The sequence below is a fragment of the Sesamum indicum genome, linkage group LG3 (assembly GCF_026168435.1).
Source record: "Sesamum indicum cultivar Baizhima isolate 11 linkage group LG3, ASM2616843v1, whole genome shotgun sequence".
NCBI lineage: Eukaryota > Viridiplantae > Streptophyta > Magnoliopsida > Lamiales > Pedaliaceae > Sesamum > Sesamum indicum.
Genome location: NC_142659.1, coordinates 7,609,891 through 7,627,790, shown reverse-complemented (window position 1 = coordinate 7,627,790; position 17,900 = coordinate 7,609,891). Strand labels below are relative to the sequence as shown.

Genomic DNA, 17,900 nt, shown 5'->3' with positions numbered 1-17,900 from the left:
ACATAAGGTGAGACAGAAAAAGACAAGTTTTAATGAGCATGATTTCTACTGCCTCAACAAGGAGTTCCACATGAATTTATTTTAAAATATTTATCAAATAAATAAAGTTGGATCTCTTGTTGAACCCTAATTACGGAAAGAAAATTCTTAATATATTCAAATTTAAATACTTATTTTTGAAAACTCTGATAGGAAAGAAAATTAATTTAAAACAAATTGGAGAAACAAAAAGAAAAATAATCAAATATGTACCTGAGACTCAATTAAACTTGCCCGCAGAGCACAAGAGATGGGATCCGGCGATAGCACACCAGAATCTTCATAAGATGAATTTGAATTTGGGTCGGATGAAATAATCCGGCCAAAATCTTTAGTGTATGTTCTTTAAGAATTCTGTTGGCAAATTATACACGACGAGGAATTAACAAATCGATTTAGAAAAAGGAATTAAAGAAGGAAAAAGAATGAATCAAATGCTTGAGAAAAGGAATAATGGAGTTGCCTGCATAGAAATATCTTAGATTTCTAGAGTTTTCTACCGTTTCTTGGACACCGAAGGAATCAAATGTAACGTTCCTAGGGCTCTTGAGCGTAGTACTTTATGGACTTGAACAGTGATTTGCAGTGAGTGTGTTGAGGGGGAAAATGCGTGAGCAAATGTGAACTGTCAGTGGTTGAGCGAGAGAGTGTGAGTAAATGTTGTGTGTGTTTGTGTGAGTGTTTCAAATAACAAAGCTCGATTGGGGGTAGCGGAAGCCTCAGAATTGACGTTCTGTCTTTTTCTCATAATACTTTCCTACTAATTTCTTCTTTTTTTGGTTTGTCTTTATTTAATGTTATTGTAATAATTAGACAAGAATCAATTTTAGAATGAAAATATATATTCATGCTATCTATGAATGCAATACAATAAATTATATTCTACATCAGATTCCTCCAGAAATGGCCAAAAAAAGGAGAGATAACATCTACGAAAATTAATTAGAGAGTTCATCAATCTGTACATATTGTTGTACTGTAATCAACCATTTATCTTTACAAAAAGTTTTATATACAACTCAAGTTTTTACTAAGATTGAAAAACCTAAAGTAGTGATGAAGTTAAAATCGATACTCAAAAATGAAAAATTAATCATGTATACCTTTCTTTATATACAACTCAAGTTTTTAGTAAGATTGAAATTCGACAATATTTTTATCTAAGGATCTTTTGAAATTCGGTTTCAAAGGATGAAAATTTTGAAAGAAATAAATGTCGTATGTGTGTCTGAATCTGAAAATATAATTAATGGTTTGGTATATAAAGGATAGGTATAAATTAATGTCACTTACCTAATTTAGAATTTTAGTGATTGAATTTTATTCATGAACCTGATTCAAGAAATTTAATTGCAATTATATTGAAGTTATTTACACCAATATATTTGGTTCTTTGCCACCATAAAACATATCATTTTAAAATATCTTGAAAAGAAAAATCAATCAACACTTTTGAATCCATTAATCGTAATATATATATATATATATAATATATATATACTCTTAAAAAAAGCTAAAACAATTAGAAGGGGTAAAAGATTCAATTGCTACAATTTTTTTATTTGAACACACAAGAAAAACTTGGGCTAAAATATTTTTAGTCCCCTATGCTAATTAGAAGGGGTGGTATTTCAAAGGGAGTGAGTTTGTACTTTTTAAAAGGACTCAACTAACTTTTATTTTATTGGACGAAGTTACTTTTGATCTTTTTACATTATGAGTTCATATATTTATTGATATTCAATTATGTAATTGATTAGTTATTTCTAATAATATTCATTCATTTGTTGTAAAACTCTTTTACAAAATTTAATTTTTCAACTTTATAAATTTTCAATTTTTTCGTTTGCTCCATCCAATTTAAATTAACTGTTTATATAACTTTTTTGGGAAAAATGTTGAAAGCAATCACAACCATAAAAAAAAAAAGTATCAATGGTTTTGCCCATGGTTTAGATATTGTTCAAATTGCATGGTTTTGTCAACTTTTATAAATATGGGTATTTGGTCTACTTTTATAGTAGTTTCTTGCTCATCATTGACTGATCGGGCACAATCATCCTATCCGAAGCGGAACATTCCATGTTTGTCAACTAAACTAAAGACGTCGTGACACACAATGGATCATAGGTTGCTCCGATATGCTTTAATTTAAAATTATTTATCTATATACCTTCTATTGTCTTTTCTATCTCAGTAATATTTCTTGTATGACTTCCACTTCCATCCCCAACCTGAATGTTGTGGAAGTTTAATATGCGTCACGAACAAATGACATAATAGTTCATTCATTTTCTATAATCTTCTATAATTGAAAAGTTAGAAAATAAAATATATCCACATAAATTTTGGTCAAAGATAAAACGGATTTATGAATTTTAAGTTTACCTGTTCCAGCAGTAGATCACTCCTCCGACAGCTAAAGAGTATAAAAGTTGCAACCTCCTTTAAAGAGCAGAAGTTTTGAAGACTCTATCATGAATATAGTACTATTGCTTGAAAATTTGGTTGAAGAATGTTAGTTATATTACATTAGTTTTACATAACTCAAAAATTTACAGATTATTTATGTAAAGTATTAAAAAATTATTACCTTATCACTTGCATTTAAGGCGTTGCGCTTTCTCTTTTGTAATATCCAACCCTGGAGGGATAAATTATATCTTGGTTGGATTTTTATTGTCTCAATAATTTTCGGTAGAGGGTCCACATCTTGTCGGAGAGGGACTTTTTTCACTCTTATGTCCAACTTGCTTTCATTATCTGGTACATGTCCAATTATGTGATACATGTTCCTTTCCCATACTTCAATCTGCCATACATATATATATGTTAGTAGAATAGACGAGTTTATTTTATAAATTATAATACACACTTTTTAGACAAAGAAACATAAGAGTGCATAATAGCAAAAATGCATGTGATTACACACTAATATCTAATTTTGTTTCCATTTTTTAGTGGATGAGTAAGTGAATGCATAAGCTTTCTATGAAAAAAGTGTTATATGTAGATTAAAGAACAAACAAATAATTATCAAGAAAATAATTAAATTTTAGAATAAAAAGTAATAAGATAAGGATTAGTCAGTACTCGAAATCAGTAAATTATAATAGCCAACGGATTTCTAATCTTAATATGATTTGGATATATAAACCTAGCTTGCATTACGTGGAGTATTTGGTTCAAATATAGATATAAATTCAAATTGACAAGTGGACATACCTTATGCATTTCCATAATATAGTTGCGGCCTCGTTGATCATGTCGGAAAAGTCCAAAAGAGACCTTCCAAGTGCCTTGAACTAGACACCTGTCTCAACTTCTCTCTTTAATTGAATATCTATTGTTTGATTCAGGTTGATCCTGCACCAAAACACAAGCACATTAGAAATAAAAAAGTATAAATTAATCCACAGATAAAGTAAAAAGTCTAAGCATATTAGATTAAAGAGATAAACAAACTCCATTAACCAATCAGTCGGAAGTGGCCGTGTATGGAGGAAAGCTTATAAACTTTAACTGAAACTTTTAACAAAAAATTAAAGTGAGGCATATTTCCTTATATTGCAAAGTACATACCTTCACCACAAAATTTCAAAGGATAATAATTTTCTTGATGCATTGTTATGTTTTTCTATTACAGGAGCTTTTTTTATATTAGAATACCAAAATTACTGAATAACTCCCTTTTCTCAAGTAGAATTAATGAGATCAAGTAACTACATAAACATTGTTTTATAATTTAATGTACTTGTATATTTTTCAAAACATTCAAGGGAAAACCAATTTGGAAGCAAGATCGCTAACAATATGTAAAGTAAGAAGCCTTATCATTTAGTTCCACGATAGTTACATGTCCACCATTATATGTGCATGTGAAAATTAAGATGAGTATAATATGCAAAATAAAAGGCATGTAAATATGTAGAAAATATGTTGTCTTAATACTTAGAATTTACAGGACAACAATGTGTAAAGTTGAAAAGAGTAGATGTGTTTTATGCTAGCCCGTCCCACATGGACTATGAATTAAAAAGATAAGCAATATATAAATATTGGCGAAAAACTCGAGTGCATCCATTCGATATCCCTTTTCGGTTTGCTGTCATAATCAAATTCCAAAATGCACTAGGTGGGTTTGAGACAATTCTAGGGCCCAGGGCATGACATAATAGTATGAAAATCAATCATCAAGTTGAGTAGGAAGCTAAGTATATGGGAGACAAAGTGGAATGCGCGTGGGGAGCCACGTCTTGAACATGCGGGACAAAATGCTACATACATGGGAATCACCTCTAGAATCTTGATATATAACAACCAATCATGGGATAATCACTCCACGTTGAGGATGTCACATTTTCATGAACGGTGATTGTAATATCACATTCCATATGCATTAGAAACTAATAAGATAAGCAACATATAAGCATTAGGCAAAGAAAAATTATAGTGTATCCATTTGTAATCCCTTTTCGGCATATTGCCATAACCAAATTTTAGGATGCACATGGTGAGTTTGGAGGCAATTCTTACATCCAATGGGCTCACGGGCCCAGAGCGTGACAAGTTCCATAGAAATCTTTGATCATTGTGTTTAACAAATTGAAAATGATGCTTTCAAAAATACGGAAGATGTTTTGTAGAGGTCATAATACAACAAATACATGAACAGAAGATATTGAAACTTTTCGTTATTCATTTGACCATAAGAGGTCGCATAAAAGAAAAATGTATTGAAGTGGGAAATAAATTAATTTTTTTGTGAATGATGCAAACACTATTTTGACCTCATGAAGTTTATAATTCTAAAGCCAGCCAAATATATTGTATGTAACTTATTTTCAGTGTGAGAGTCATTTTCGTAATCTCAATGGTAATTGAAATATAAATCACCAGGAGAAGAATCATTACAGAGGAAAAAATCTTAATTTTCTTGATATCTTTTAGATTGTGCATGCAAATTGGTGACACTATTGGAAGATCTATGAAGATTTTTGTGAGTAAAGATTCTAAAGACTCTAATACTTTATTTATAAGGTAATAGTAACAAGCTTTATTTACCGAGAAGTGATTGAACACTCAACATTAATTATTAGTGCCTATGCCACTTCTATCTAGGCAGGGGATAAGGCAAGATAGGTTTCCATTTATTGATGATCGGGAAAAAGATATCAAAACTTTTGAGTTGATAGATCTTTTGAGTGGCATGGATATCTCACTCCCATGAAATATGTAATTTATCTTTCTGTCACACGCTTCATTTGTTAGGAGGTGCACCACATTATCCCTTTCTCTTAAAGTGTACACAAAATTACATTTCAAACTGCTTTTCATAGCATGAATTTAAGCCAAAATATGCCGCAACCACTAGTTGCCTCTATGTTGTGACATTGTCAGTAAAGAAATATTTTTAGCATCGATTTCTATCTAGATTCTTTCGAAAGCATATTCTTCAACCTATTTAAAATATTAATAAAATGATCATTTGATAATGTAAATACTCAAAACTACAAATACTACATCTCCTTGGTTATTGTGCACAACTTTGCATGCTCCCACCTCTTAGGATTCTCTGAAGCCGCACTATGGCAAGAAGTTCGTTTGGGAAGTGAATCCATGTGTCATCAACATTTGAATCACTTATCATTTGTTGTCTTTTAAATACACTTGATTTGGCCATAACTGGTGATGCATCCTCAAGATGATCGTTCAAGCTCAAAAACAATGACTGAGGTGTTTGGATTGTTTCATGTCGTCCCAGTAAATCATAGAACAAGCTACGATACAAGGATATGTATATGTCCCTTAGTCAAGGAGGCTATTGTTAGCTTCCGTTAATGATGAACTATCATTATCACCAAATCCGCTATTAGAAGCTACAACTAGAAAAAACTAGCAAGGAATTCCAACACCTTCACATTTTAAAACTTTGAAAGAACATATGTGCAATGGTCTTAATATGGGAACAACACTAGCAATTAAATGCCACTGCTATCATTTGTTGACCTGCAATAAGTCATTCAGCAATTGCCATGAAAATGTTGATATTGAAGGTATAATAGTAGGTTGATGGAAACTATAATAAATGTTGAAGAACAGTTGCATCACAAACTAAATGCAAAGTTACATTAATCAAAAGATCCCTATCATATGAGGGCCGCTAAGCCACTTGTCTGTAGAATTCTCATTTAGCATTACTGCGACATAAAATATTTGTTTTGGAAAAGAGTTTACATGGGTTACGAGTATGTTATTTTTGTATTTATACCATCATCTCACCAATGGTTATAACTATTAGAATTGACATAGATGACATCACCTTGATTCAAAAATCATTGTACTGCATAGCCCTATACAAAATATACCTGTATTTGGTATATCATGGAACCCACCATCATCAATATGAATTTTTTTTGTGGTCATTTAATCATCTTAGCTTCTCCACAACCACTTTTATAGTATCTTTACCACCCTATGTGCATGCCCAAATAGAGTTGTTTCAATATTGTCACTCTCTAAGTTGGCTACTTTGGATTTTGGTCACTTACACCTTCATCAGAAATTGCATCATCACCATGCTACATGGATATAGCATTGTTCTTGACGCATAATGACAGGTTGCACCACCATTTGTATTTGCAGGTAGTGATCGATTTGCTGCCTTTCTTACCCGATATCTTTCATTTATAATCCACATGAAATACTTCATGACAGCGGTCCTCTACGTAGTATTATAAATGGCTCTTTCAATTTGCAACAGCTCCAATCTTTGTCATGGGTTATTTCTTTATTGACAGACTTCAATGCTAACTAAACCTTTGTAAAAGTTTGAATTTCTCGTCAACTTGTTATGAAGTGATTAAAAATCAAGCGTATTGAGATGCTACTTTATCTCATGCTTAGTGTGAAGTATTACTAGCTTATCTACATGAGCAAATTTGAAAGGAAAATAAGTTACATTGATCAAATTTTCATTGTTGGATTTTATTATTTGTATAGAGTAATTTGGATCTATATATCAACAAAAATTGGTTACATTGAAAGGTTCAAAAATGTAATTATAAGTAAGATATCCTGATTGGGAGTTTTTAAAGAAAATATACTTTGGATATGAAAAAAGTTGGCAAATTGAGAAAGATATATAGAACACTAAATAGACAGATGGATCAGAGAGCCGAGACCAAAAATACTAAAAGTAACATTTATTGTCCTAAATATGAAAAACGACATACCAAGAGATCTAATTTTGTGCCAAGTAGGATAATGTAAGGGAATTAACGCCTTTTCAATTATTGTATGGAAAACCAATATTGTGAACTAAAAGACTTATTACAAAAAAATAATATATGTACGGTAATGAAGAGAGAATATATAATAATTGTAACAATTAATACCTTATGGGGCTTCCAAACATGACACAATGAGAAACTTTTTTATTAACAAATCATACTAAATAAGAAAAACTGTAAATAATTATGGAAGATACCCTAATTAATGTCTTCTCCTCTCAATTAATGTAATTAAAGATATTATACTGTGAGCCATGGTAGTTAGTACTCTAAGTTGAGGTCGCAATCTTTTCTTGTGGTTTTATTTTTTTGTCAATTTTAATTTTATTTATTTATTTACTATTCTTTTTCCTCCTTTGGTACTCTTTTCATTACCACAAAATATTTCGACATTTGTGATATTATATTTTCTCCACAATACCCTTAAACGTTTATATTTTCTCAAAAACAAAGTTGGTCAAGTAGATATTTATATTTGGGATGTTCTCCCCAAGTTTTAAATTTGAATTATTTAATTAATCAAATCTTCAGGTTTCAAGTCAAAGAGATGCAATAATCATTTGGTTTCTTAATCATATTATCATCATTCAACAATCAATTATAATGGATATTGATGTATAAAATGTGCTCAACTATTTTTTTTTCTCTATTTTTATTCATTGTGCATAGAGAATTCATATTCGTGCTTCCGAAAATAAAAATTACTATTATTTTTATTTTATTGGTCATAGGGATCTCACATTATATCTTGTAATTGAGAAACTTCCATGAAACTAATGTTAATTCAATGATCATGGACTAAACACATGGTTGGTAGTCGCTAATCAAGATGCCTTAAGAGTCGGGCTCAAGAGGGACTCAACCTAGGATGTGATTGACCCAATAAAGAGAAGTTGGTTGATCCAATCTAGGCCAATCCTGGGCTAATTCCAAGTATCAATACTTGGGATAGGCCCAACCCAATGACCTAGGACCTCTTAACCCTGAGTCAAGTTAGCTGGCCGACCTAATCGAGCCACTTCTTTTTTTTAAATAATACATGACATATAAATTTTATTTTAGTTTTGTAGCTTAACTATTCTATATTTTTTATACTTATGAAACTCTAAAAATTTTACCTTTATTCTTCTACTTCTATATTAGTACAACAATTCAATTTTAAAAATGTATTTTAAATCTTTTTTGGTCTTTATGTGGTCTTAGCTACTTCTATTTGTAGTTTTGATTGTTTGGTTTAATTTAAAATTTATTTATTTAAAATAAAAGCATAAATTATTAAAGTTTGTTAAAAAAGTATCTCATCATTATTAAAAAAGAAAAAAGAAAACAAAACAGGCACAATCAGGTTTGGTTTGAGTCTAGGCCAGGTCATTACCACTGCTTTTGCACTTTCTCTTCATCTCCCGTTTTGTGCTTAATTTAAGGTAAAATTAGTGAAATAAAAATTACTGTTTTCAAATATGAGTTTAGTCACTGCAGTTACTGGTCATGGTAAGAAAATATATCAAAAAATAAGGAAAAAGAAAAGAGAAGTTTTATTGAGCATAATTTCTATAGCCTCCAGAATGGGTTCCACAAAAATTTATTTGAAAACATTTATCAAATAAGTAAAGTTGAATTTCTTGTTTAACCTTAATTATGGAAAAAACTTTCTTAATATATTAAAAAATTAAATATTTATTTTTTAAATTTTGATAGGAAAGGAAATTAAATACAAACAAATTAGAAAAATAAAAAGAAAAATAATTAAATATGTACCTGAGGCTCCATTAATCTTGTCGGCAGAGCACAAGAGATGGGATCCGGCAATAGCACATCACCGGAATCTTCACAAGATGAATTTGAATTTGGGTCGGATTAATGTATGTTCTTGAAGAATTCTGTTGCCAAATTATACGGCAATGAAGAATTAACAAATCGATTCAGTAAAAAGAATTAAAGAAGGAAAAAGAAAGAATCAAATGATTGAGAAAAGGAATAATGGAGTTGCCTACATAAAATTCATCTTAGATTTCTGGAATTTTCCGCCATTTTTGGCTACCGAATGATTCAAATGTAACGTTCCTAAAGCTCTCTAAGCGAGTACTTTATGTACTTGAACAGTGTTCTATAGTGAGAGTGTTGAGGGAGAAAAGGCGTGAGCAAATGTGAAGTGTGAGTGGTTGAGTGAGAAATTGTGCGTAAATATTGTCTGCGTATGTGTGAGTGTTTCAAAAAATAATGCTCGACAGGAGGTAGCAGAAGCCTTGGAAGTTATATTCTGTCTTTTTTTGATAATATTTTCCTATTAATTTTTTCTTTTTTGGTTTGTCTTTACTTAATATTATGTAATAATTAGACAGAAAGCATTTTTAGAAAGAAATGTATATATTGATGCTATCTATGAATATAATATAATAAATTATTTTCTATATTAGATTCCTCCATAATAGGCGAAAAAAAAAAAGAGATAATATTTATGAAAATTGATTAAAGAGTTCAATAATATGTACGTATTGTTAAGCTTATTTAGCCTATCACATGAACTTTTTATTGTAGTATTCATTATATTTATCCATTTTAATCTATTAATTGATGGGCTAAACAAGATTTAAGGCATGCGTGATCTGTTTGTATGCTGTTACTAAACAAATATACATTTTTAAATAATTATTAATTATTGATTTTTTTTTTCTGTTTCTAATGATTATATAATTGTATTTTAATTTGAAATATTACCTTAATGTTGTAATTGTTGATATTATTTTGTAAATAATATTATTATTGGGATTATTGGTCTAATTTTGTGATTATTGACTTTATTATGTAAAAATGTTATTGTTGGGAATATTTTCTAATTTTACAATAATTGACATTGTTATGTAAATAATGTTAATACTAGGGATATTAGCCTATCTTTTGCGATTATTGACATTATTATGTAAAAATGTTATTATTGGAAAAATTGGTGTAATTTTTTTTTATTGTTGATATTATTATGTAAAAATGTTATTTTTTTTCCGGTAAACTATGTAAAAATGTTATTATTATTAGGAATATTGGTGTAATTTTTGTGATTATTTACATTACTATTTGAAAATATTATTATTGGAAATATTGATCTAATTTTTTTGATTGTTTACATTATTATTTAAATAATATTGTTATTGGGATTAACTATTGGTCTAATTTTGTGATTGTTTACATTATGATGTAAAAATTATTTTATTGGAAATATTGGTCCAATATTTTGATTATTAACATTATTATTTAAATAACTTTACTATTGGGATTATATGTTGGTCTAATTGTTTTGGGTTATTTACATTATGATGTAAAAAAACTAGTCTATTTGTAAAATAAATTGACAATATATTTACAAAAAAATTAAGCAATATAATATAATACACATAAGAATTGCATAAAGGGAAAAATAGGCCTCATTTGACTTGAATTTTCAAATTCGAAGGAGACTAGTAATTAATCTCTTTCTTTCATATGATTTGACCAATTATAACTTCTTGATTGGAATATTTGAAGTATTTAACAAGAAAAAAAAAGTAAAAAGAACGAAAAATTCAAAAATTCTATTTTTTGAAATTAGTTAGTGCATATTTTCAAAATATCAAAACTTACATAAAATAATTGTTTTACAGAATTTTTAAAAATCACCCAAAATTAAGAGAAAATTATTAAAATAACCAAAAATATACAAAATTTGGAGAATTACATAAAATTTGCAACATTTTTTAAAGATTTTCAAAAATTTATAGAAAATTATTAAAATTACCAAAAATTATGAATTTTTTTTTATAATTTCATAAATGTATATTTTTTTTTAAAAATTACAGAAAAATTAAGTAATTATTTTTAAATTGCCGAATGTTTTATTTTACACCAAAAATTAAGAAAATAAAAAATATAGGATAAATTGTCCCAAACATATTAATGATAAGAAAAAGTAGACTATAAATTAATTATGGTCATTGAAAACATATAATGCTACCAATTAAATTGATACATGTTAAAAAGATCAAATATATTTGTATATATAAGACTGTTAGTCTTACGTAGATGTAAGTATCATCTTATACTGTTGTATTGGATTGTCTAATCAGACCGTTAAAATTTTAATCAAACCGTTGGATAGTATTAAATCAATTAAATTCAAAATTCTATGAAGTTTTTGATATTTTTGTTATACGGATACTAAGATGTCGTATCTGATACACAATCAATGAGGTTGAAAAAATGATGGAACTGTCCATCAGAGAATTTGATTTTAGATCAGACCACTAGATATGTTAACATATAAAAAGTATTGCGATGAGTTTAAATTTGGAATTAATCAGGGTCCTGAATATTGAGACATTGTAATCGGGAAGTGAATGAACAATCTATGGGCATATTTAGAGACGGTTTTTGGAACACATTTAGAAACGTTTTTTTTAATAATTTCAGAGAATCATATTTTATATATTTAGGAACGGTTTTATGTAAATTTCACAGCGGTCAAATATTAAATAACCGTTCCTTGGCTTGATTTTCCTCCAGTTTTCTTTTGGCGCGAAATTTAATTAGTTGGAACTTATTTTTGAACTGTCAAAATAAATTAACCATTCCTATATTTTAATTTTTCCTCTTTTTGTTATTTAGGACATTGTAATATATTGAACGGTTTATTTTATTAATATCGATTCAAAGTTGGAACGGCCTTTGGATCGACTTCCTAATTTTTTGACCGTTCCTAAATAGAAAAAAATGTGTTTTGTTTTTTTAAAAAAAATTATTGGTATGGACAAACAGTTTGCAAATTGTACTTCTCAATTAGCTGGTAAACTATTTTTATAAATTATTATCGGTAATTTTTTAATTTATACTAATTTCTATCGGCAAAATACACAAACACATGATACAGAAAATGGTAAATGTCAATCATAATTATTGTCTTCTTCAGTCTCGTAATCCTCACCAAAGCTATCCTCGTCAGACTCATCATCAAATTTAAAGTTCCCCAATTGAGATGTACCTGCTCCTTGTGATTAGCAATAGAAAGCCTAACGACAAATTGTATACCACTTGGGTGATGCAGGGCATAATTATGATTGTCCGTCGCAACTTGTGGGGTAAGTATTGTCTCAACCTCTCTAAGCACATTGTCGGTCCATCGAGAGTCAGGTAATATACTGCTTTGGGCATCACGTTCGGCTTCCTTTCGTCCAACTCAAGCTCCTATCAATTACATATGATCTTCAGGTCGTTCCGTGTATTTAGAGTATCCTTCGTTGTTCCTTTTATATCCATCACGATATTGAATATATTGTAAAGCATGTTCTTCTCAATGTGTATGACATCAAGATTGTTTCGTATCAGATGCATCGACCAGTACTCGAGCTCCTAGAAGATGTTTTTATTTGTCCACTAGATAGGGCCCTTCTCTTTTGCAGTCCCACGCTTTACGTATTCATCACTTTTAGTCCCAAAACCCTATTTTTCTAACACAAATAGTCCTGTTTCGTTAACAACTAACGAAAATGGCATGTGAGTTGTCACGTACCGTTAGTCAACTGGCAGCTGGCGAAAAAAACAAAGACTAGGCTTGTGTTCACTTTTTGGAGGGAAAAAAAGGCGCCAAAAAATATTTTTTTGCTATTTATATATGTAAATAACCCACATACACAACACAACATTTTCATCTTTTTTGCATCACTTAATCTTGAGAGCAATAGGCCAAAAGATGTTACAAACATCTCAAAATACTTCAAATAATTAATGCTATTACTCTCAAGATTAAGTGATGAAAAAAAAGATAAAAATATTGTGTCGTATTTGTGGGTTATTTGTATATATAAATAGTAAAAAAATATTTTTTCCCTCCAAAAACTAAATACAATCATGGTCTTCTGTTTTTTTCGCTAGTTGTTAACGGAACAGGACCATTTCTGTTAAAAAAAATAAAGTTTTGGGACTAAAGGTGTTGAACACTTAAAATGTGGGAGTGCAAGTGAGAAGGGCCCTATTCAGTGGGACCAAAAGTGATATTTTGCCAAATTGACTAACGGCACGTGATTTGTCACGTGCCGTTTCCATTAGTTGTTAAAGGAATAGGACCATTTCTGTTAAAAAAATAGGACTTTGAGACTAAAGGTGTGGAACACGTAAAGCGTGGGACTGCAAGTGAGAACGGCCCTATCTAGTGGGACCAAAAGTGATATTTTGCCTTTTATAAATTATAATATCACATTTTTTTAGATAAAGAAATGTAATAGTGCATAATAGCAAAAATGCACATGATTGCACACTAATATGTAATCTTGTTTCCTTTTTTTAGTGCGTGGGGCTAGAGATAAATAAAATCATTCCATAAGCTTTCTACAAACAAAGTATTATATGTAGATTAAAGAATAAATAAAAAATTATTAAGAAAATACTTAAATTTTTGAAAAAAAATTAATAAGATGAGATAAAGATTGCTTTAGTACTTGAAATCTTTAAATCATAATAGCAAACGGATTTTTAATCTTCAAATGATTTGGATATATAAACCTAGCTTGCGTCCCAAAAATAAAGAATTATTATTATTTTAGTTTTATTGGTCATAGGAATTTCACATTAGATCTTGTAATTGAGAAACTTCCACCAAATTATTGCTGATTCAATAGTCATGGACTAAACACATGGTTTCAAGTCGCTGATCAATTTGCCTAAAGAGTTAGGCTCAAGAGGGACTCAACCTAGGATATGATTGACCCAATCAAGAAAAGTTGGTTGGTCCAATCTAGGCCAATCTTGGGCTGATTCCGAGTATCAATACTTGGGATAGGCCCAGCATAATGACCTAGGACCTCCTAACCCTGGGTCGAGTTAGCGGGCTGACCTAATCGAGCCACTTCTTTTTTTTTTAATAATATATGACAAAGAAGTTTTATTTTATTCTTGTAGCTTAACTATTCTATATTTTTTATACTTTTGAAACTCTAAAAAGTTTACAACAATTCACTAAAACTCATTATTAATTTTTTTATATTGTATTTTAAATAGTTTTTGGGCTTGACATTATTTAAGTTTATTATTTGTAGCTGGTTGGTTAAATTGTTATTAAATTCTTTATGCGGTCTTAGCTACTTTTTTTTTAAAGTTTTAATTTTTTTTTTGATTTAATTTATGATTTATTTATTTAAAATAAAAGCATAAATTATTTAAGTTTGTTCAAAAGAGTATCTCATCTTCATTGAAAAAGAAAGAAAAGAAAACAGGCACAATCAGATTTGGTTTGAGCATAGGCCAGGTCATCACCACTGCTATTGCCCTTTCTCTTCATCCCCCATTTTGTGCTTAATTTAAGGTATCAAAATTAGTGTTTTCAAATATGAGTTTAGTCACTACAGCTACTGGTCATAGTAAGAAAATATATCAAAAAATAAGGCAAAAGAAAATGGCAAGCTTTCTTGAGCATGATTTCAATAGCCTCAAGAGTGGGTCCCACATGAATTTATTTTAAAACATTTATCAAATAACACAGTTGAATTTCTTGTTGAATCCTAATTATGGAAAAAAATTTCTTAATATATTCAAAAATTAAATATTTATTTTTTAAACTTTGATAGGAAAAGAAATTAATTAAAAATAAATTTGAGAAACAAAAAGAAAAATAATCAAATCTATACATGAGGCTCCACTAAGCTTGCCGGCAAAGCACAAGAGATGGGATCTGACGATAACACATCACCAGAGTCTTCACAAGTCGGATGAAATAATCCGGCCAAAATCTTTAGTGCATGTTCTTGAAGAATTTTGTTGGCAAATTATACAACGATGACGAATTAACAAATGATTAAAAAAAAAGAATTAAAGAAGGAAAAAGAAAGAATAAATTGCTTGAGAAAAGGAATAATGGAGTTGCCTGGATAGAATTCATTTTATATTAATGGAGTTTTCCGCCATTTCTTGGCTAACAAAGGAATCAGATGTAACGTTGCTAGGGCTCTTTGAGCATAGTACTTTAGGGACTTGAATACTGTTCTGCAGTCAGTGTGTAAAGTGTGAGCGATTGAGTGACTGAGTATGAGTAAATGTTCTATGTGTATGTATGAGTTTTTCAAACAACAAAGCTCGACAGGGGGTAGCAAAAGCCTCGAATGTTATGTTCTGTCTTTTTCTCATAATATTTTCCTGTTAATTTCTTCTTTATTGGTTTGTCTTTACTTCATATTATTGTAATAATGAGACAGAAAGCATTTTTAGAAAGAAATGTATATATTGATGCTATCTATGAATACAATAATACAAAAAATTATTTTCTACATTAGATTCGTCCAGAAAAGGCAAAAAACAAAAGAAAAAAGAGACAGTATTTATGAAAATTAATTAAATAGTTCATCAATCTGTACATATTGTTGTATTGTAATCAACCATTTGTCTTTACAAAATTCTTTATATACAACTCCTGTTTTTGAGTAAAATTGAAAAACTTAAAGTAGTCATGAAGTTAAAATTGATACTCAAAACTGAAAAATTAATCATGTATACCTTTCTTGCAAGTTCAATCATTTTGCATTTATTGAAATTTGACAATACTTTTAACTAAGGATGTTAAAATACATAAAGAAGAACACAACATTGCTGCAGAGTATGAACTTCTTCTTCTTCTGTCAAAAGAGCAACAGACCTGAAAATGTGATGAAGAAACGTAAAAAGGGGTTCGCGCCTTTATTTGTAGTATATGCGACTTTATTAAGTTGTAGCAGTAAAATAGAAGTTGCAAGTGTTATTTCATTGTTGTACCATTTTTATTAGTGGCAAGTATGACAGTTATGGAAGTTACAACTTGAAATTCTATATAAACGTTTATATAACATCTACCTACAGAAGAAGCAAGAAACAGAGCTGAAATATCTTCTGCAAGTTATACAGTTTTCTTCAAGAATTCGATCTCCAACTTTCAATAATGATTTCTACACCTTTCTTTATCCTTTCCATTCAAGTTTTTACATGGTACCAGAGCCAATTTTAATGGTCTCTGATTAGTTCAAACAAAGAAAATCTTGTCGACAAGATTCATAAAGAAAATCAAGAATGGTAGAAGATCTTGATACCCTCAAACTGCATCCCAGTGACAATCCTGGATTGAGTTTAGTCACTACCATCTTGGACGGCTCAAATTTCTTATCATGGAGCAGATCAATAAGATTGGTTTTGACAGCCAAAACGAAGATGAGTTTCATAAGTAAAGATGCAGAAATACCAGAAAAAAATACAAAGGAATTCGAGCAGTGGATTAAAGTAGACAGCATGGTTACCTCATGGATCTTGAATTCTATTACAAGAGATATAGTGGAGAGCTTCATGTACACAAAAACATCAAAAGAACTATGGACTGAACTTGAAAACAGATACGGACAAAGCAATGGTCCAATGGAGTATAGGCTAAAGAGGGAACTTGCATCACTGTCACAAGGTTCTTCGAATCTCTCTACATATTTTTCAAGATTAAATAGGTTATGGGATGAATTAGCCTGCATCATAGCTACTCCAAATTGCACATGTACTTGCACATGTACTGCAGCAAGGGAAAATGCAGATATCAAGAGCTCAGATCAACTTATGCAGTTCCTAATGGGGCTGAAGGACTCCTGCGACCACGTGAGGAGTCAAATTCTTATGATGGAGCCCTATCCTAATGTGAGCAAAGCCTTTTCCATGGTACTTAGAATTGAAAAACAGAAAGAAGTAAATACAGAACCTCAGTATGCATCTTAAAATATGGCGATGCAAGCTTTCAAGAAACAAGAATTTCCAAGAACCTTTCAAAAGAAAAGAAACTTTGTTGACAAGAGGTCTCAAGTATGCAAGGAGTGTGGTAAGACAGGGCACCTCAAGGAGGTATGTTTCGCGATCCATGGGTACCGTGACTGGTACAAGAACTTAATGGAACAAAGAAAGAAGAATGCTACTGAAATCAACAAAGCTGTTGTTGTCATAGAGATAAAGGAAGAAACCAACATGATGATTGATGAGAAAGCAATAGCTCATGTCTTGAAGTCTGAATTGCACAAGATTCTAAGAGGATTCAAACCTCAAACACTAGCACTCACTAATGGAAACTACGTTGATTATTCAGGTAAAATTACTGAACACTTTACCATCAGTTCTGAAATTTCATGGATAATAGATAGTGGCACCACCACTCACATGTGCAATAATGATCTACTACTAACCAATAAAAGGACTAAAATAGGTAATAAACATATCCATCTTGCTGATGGAACAGAACATACAGTGATATGTATGGGGGACATGAAGCTTAATGATAAACTTATCTTGAAAAACATCTTATATGTCCCAAGTTTACATTTCAATCTGTTGTTTGTTAGTAGTTTATGTGCATCATCAAACATCAAATTTGAATTTCTGGACTCTTATTGTCTGATGCAGGACCAGAAGACTAAGGATACTAGTGCAGTGGCCCTTCTTATAGGGAAACATTACATTTTGAATAAACAATCCTTTGACAGCAAAATTATAAAGGATATTATGTGTAGCTTTAGTACTTTTGGACTTAATGCCTCACATATTTCTGTAGAAACTTGG

At 30.3% G+C, this 17,900-nt stretch overlaps 1 protein-coding gene across 1 annotated transcript; it reads left to right on the top strand.

Annotated features, from left to right (window-relative positions):
- The first annotated feature begins 16,385 nt into the window (after window positions 1-16,385).
- LOC148788643 (uncharacterized) lies at window positions 16,386-17,069 on the top strand. Its single transcript, XM_088878071.1, has 2 exons — window positions 16,386-16,767; window positions 16,876-17,069. Exons 1-2 carry the CDS (start codon window positions 16,386-16,388, stop codon window positions 17,067-17,069), a joined length of 576 nt encoding a protein of 191 aa, XP_088734197.1.
- Window positions 17,070-17,900: the final 831 nt, after the last annotated feature.

Coding starts and splice junctions, on each gene's coding strand:
- LOC148788643 (XM_088878071.1), top strand. CDS start 16,386: ATGGTAGAAGATCTTGATACCCTCAAACTGCATCCCAGTGACAATCCT. Junction 16,768..16,875: donor ACTTGCATCACTGTCACAAG/GTTCTTCGAATC, acceptor CATGTACTGCAG/CAAGGGAAAATGCAGATATC.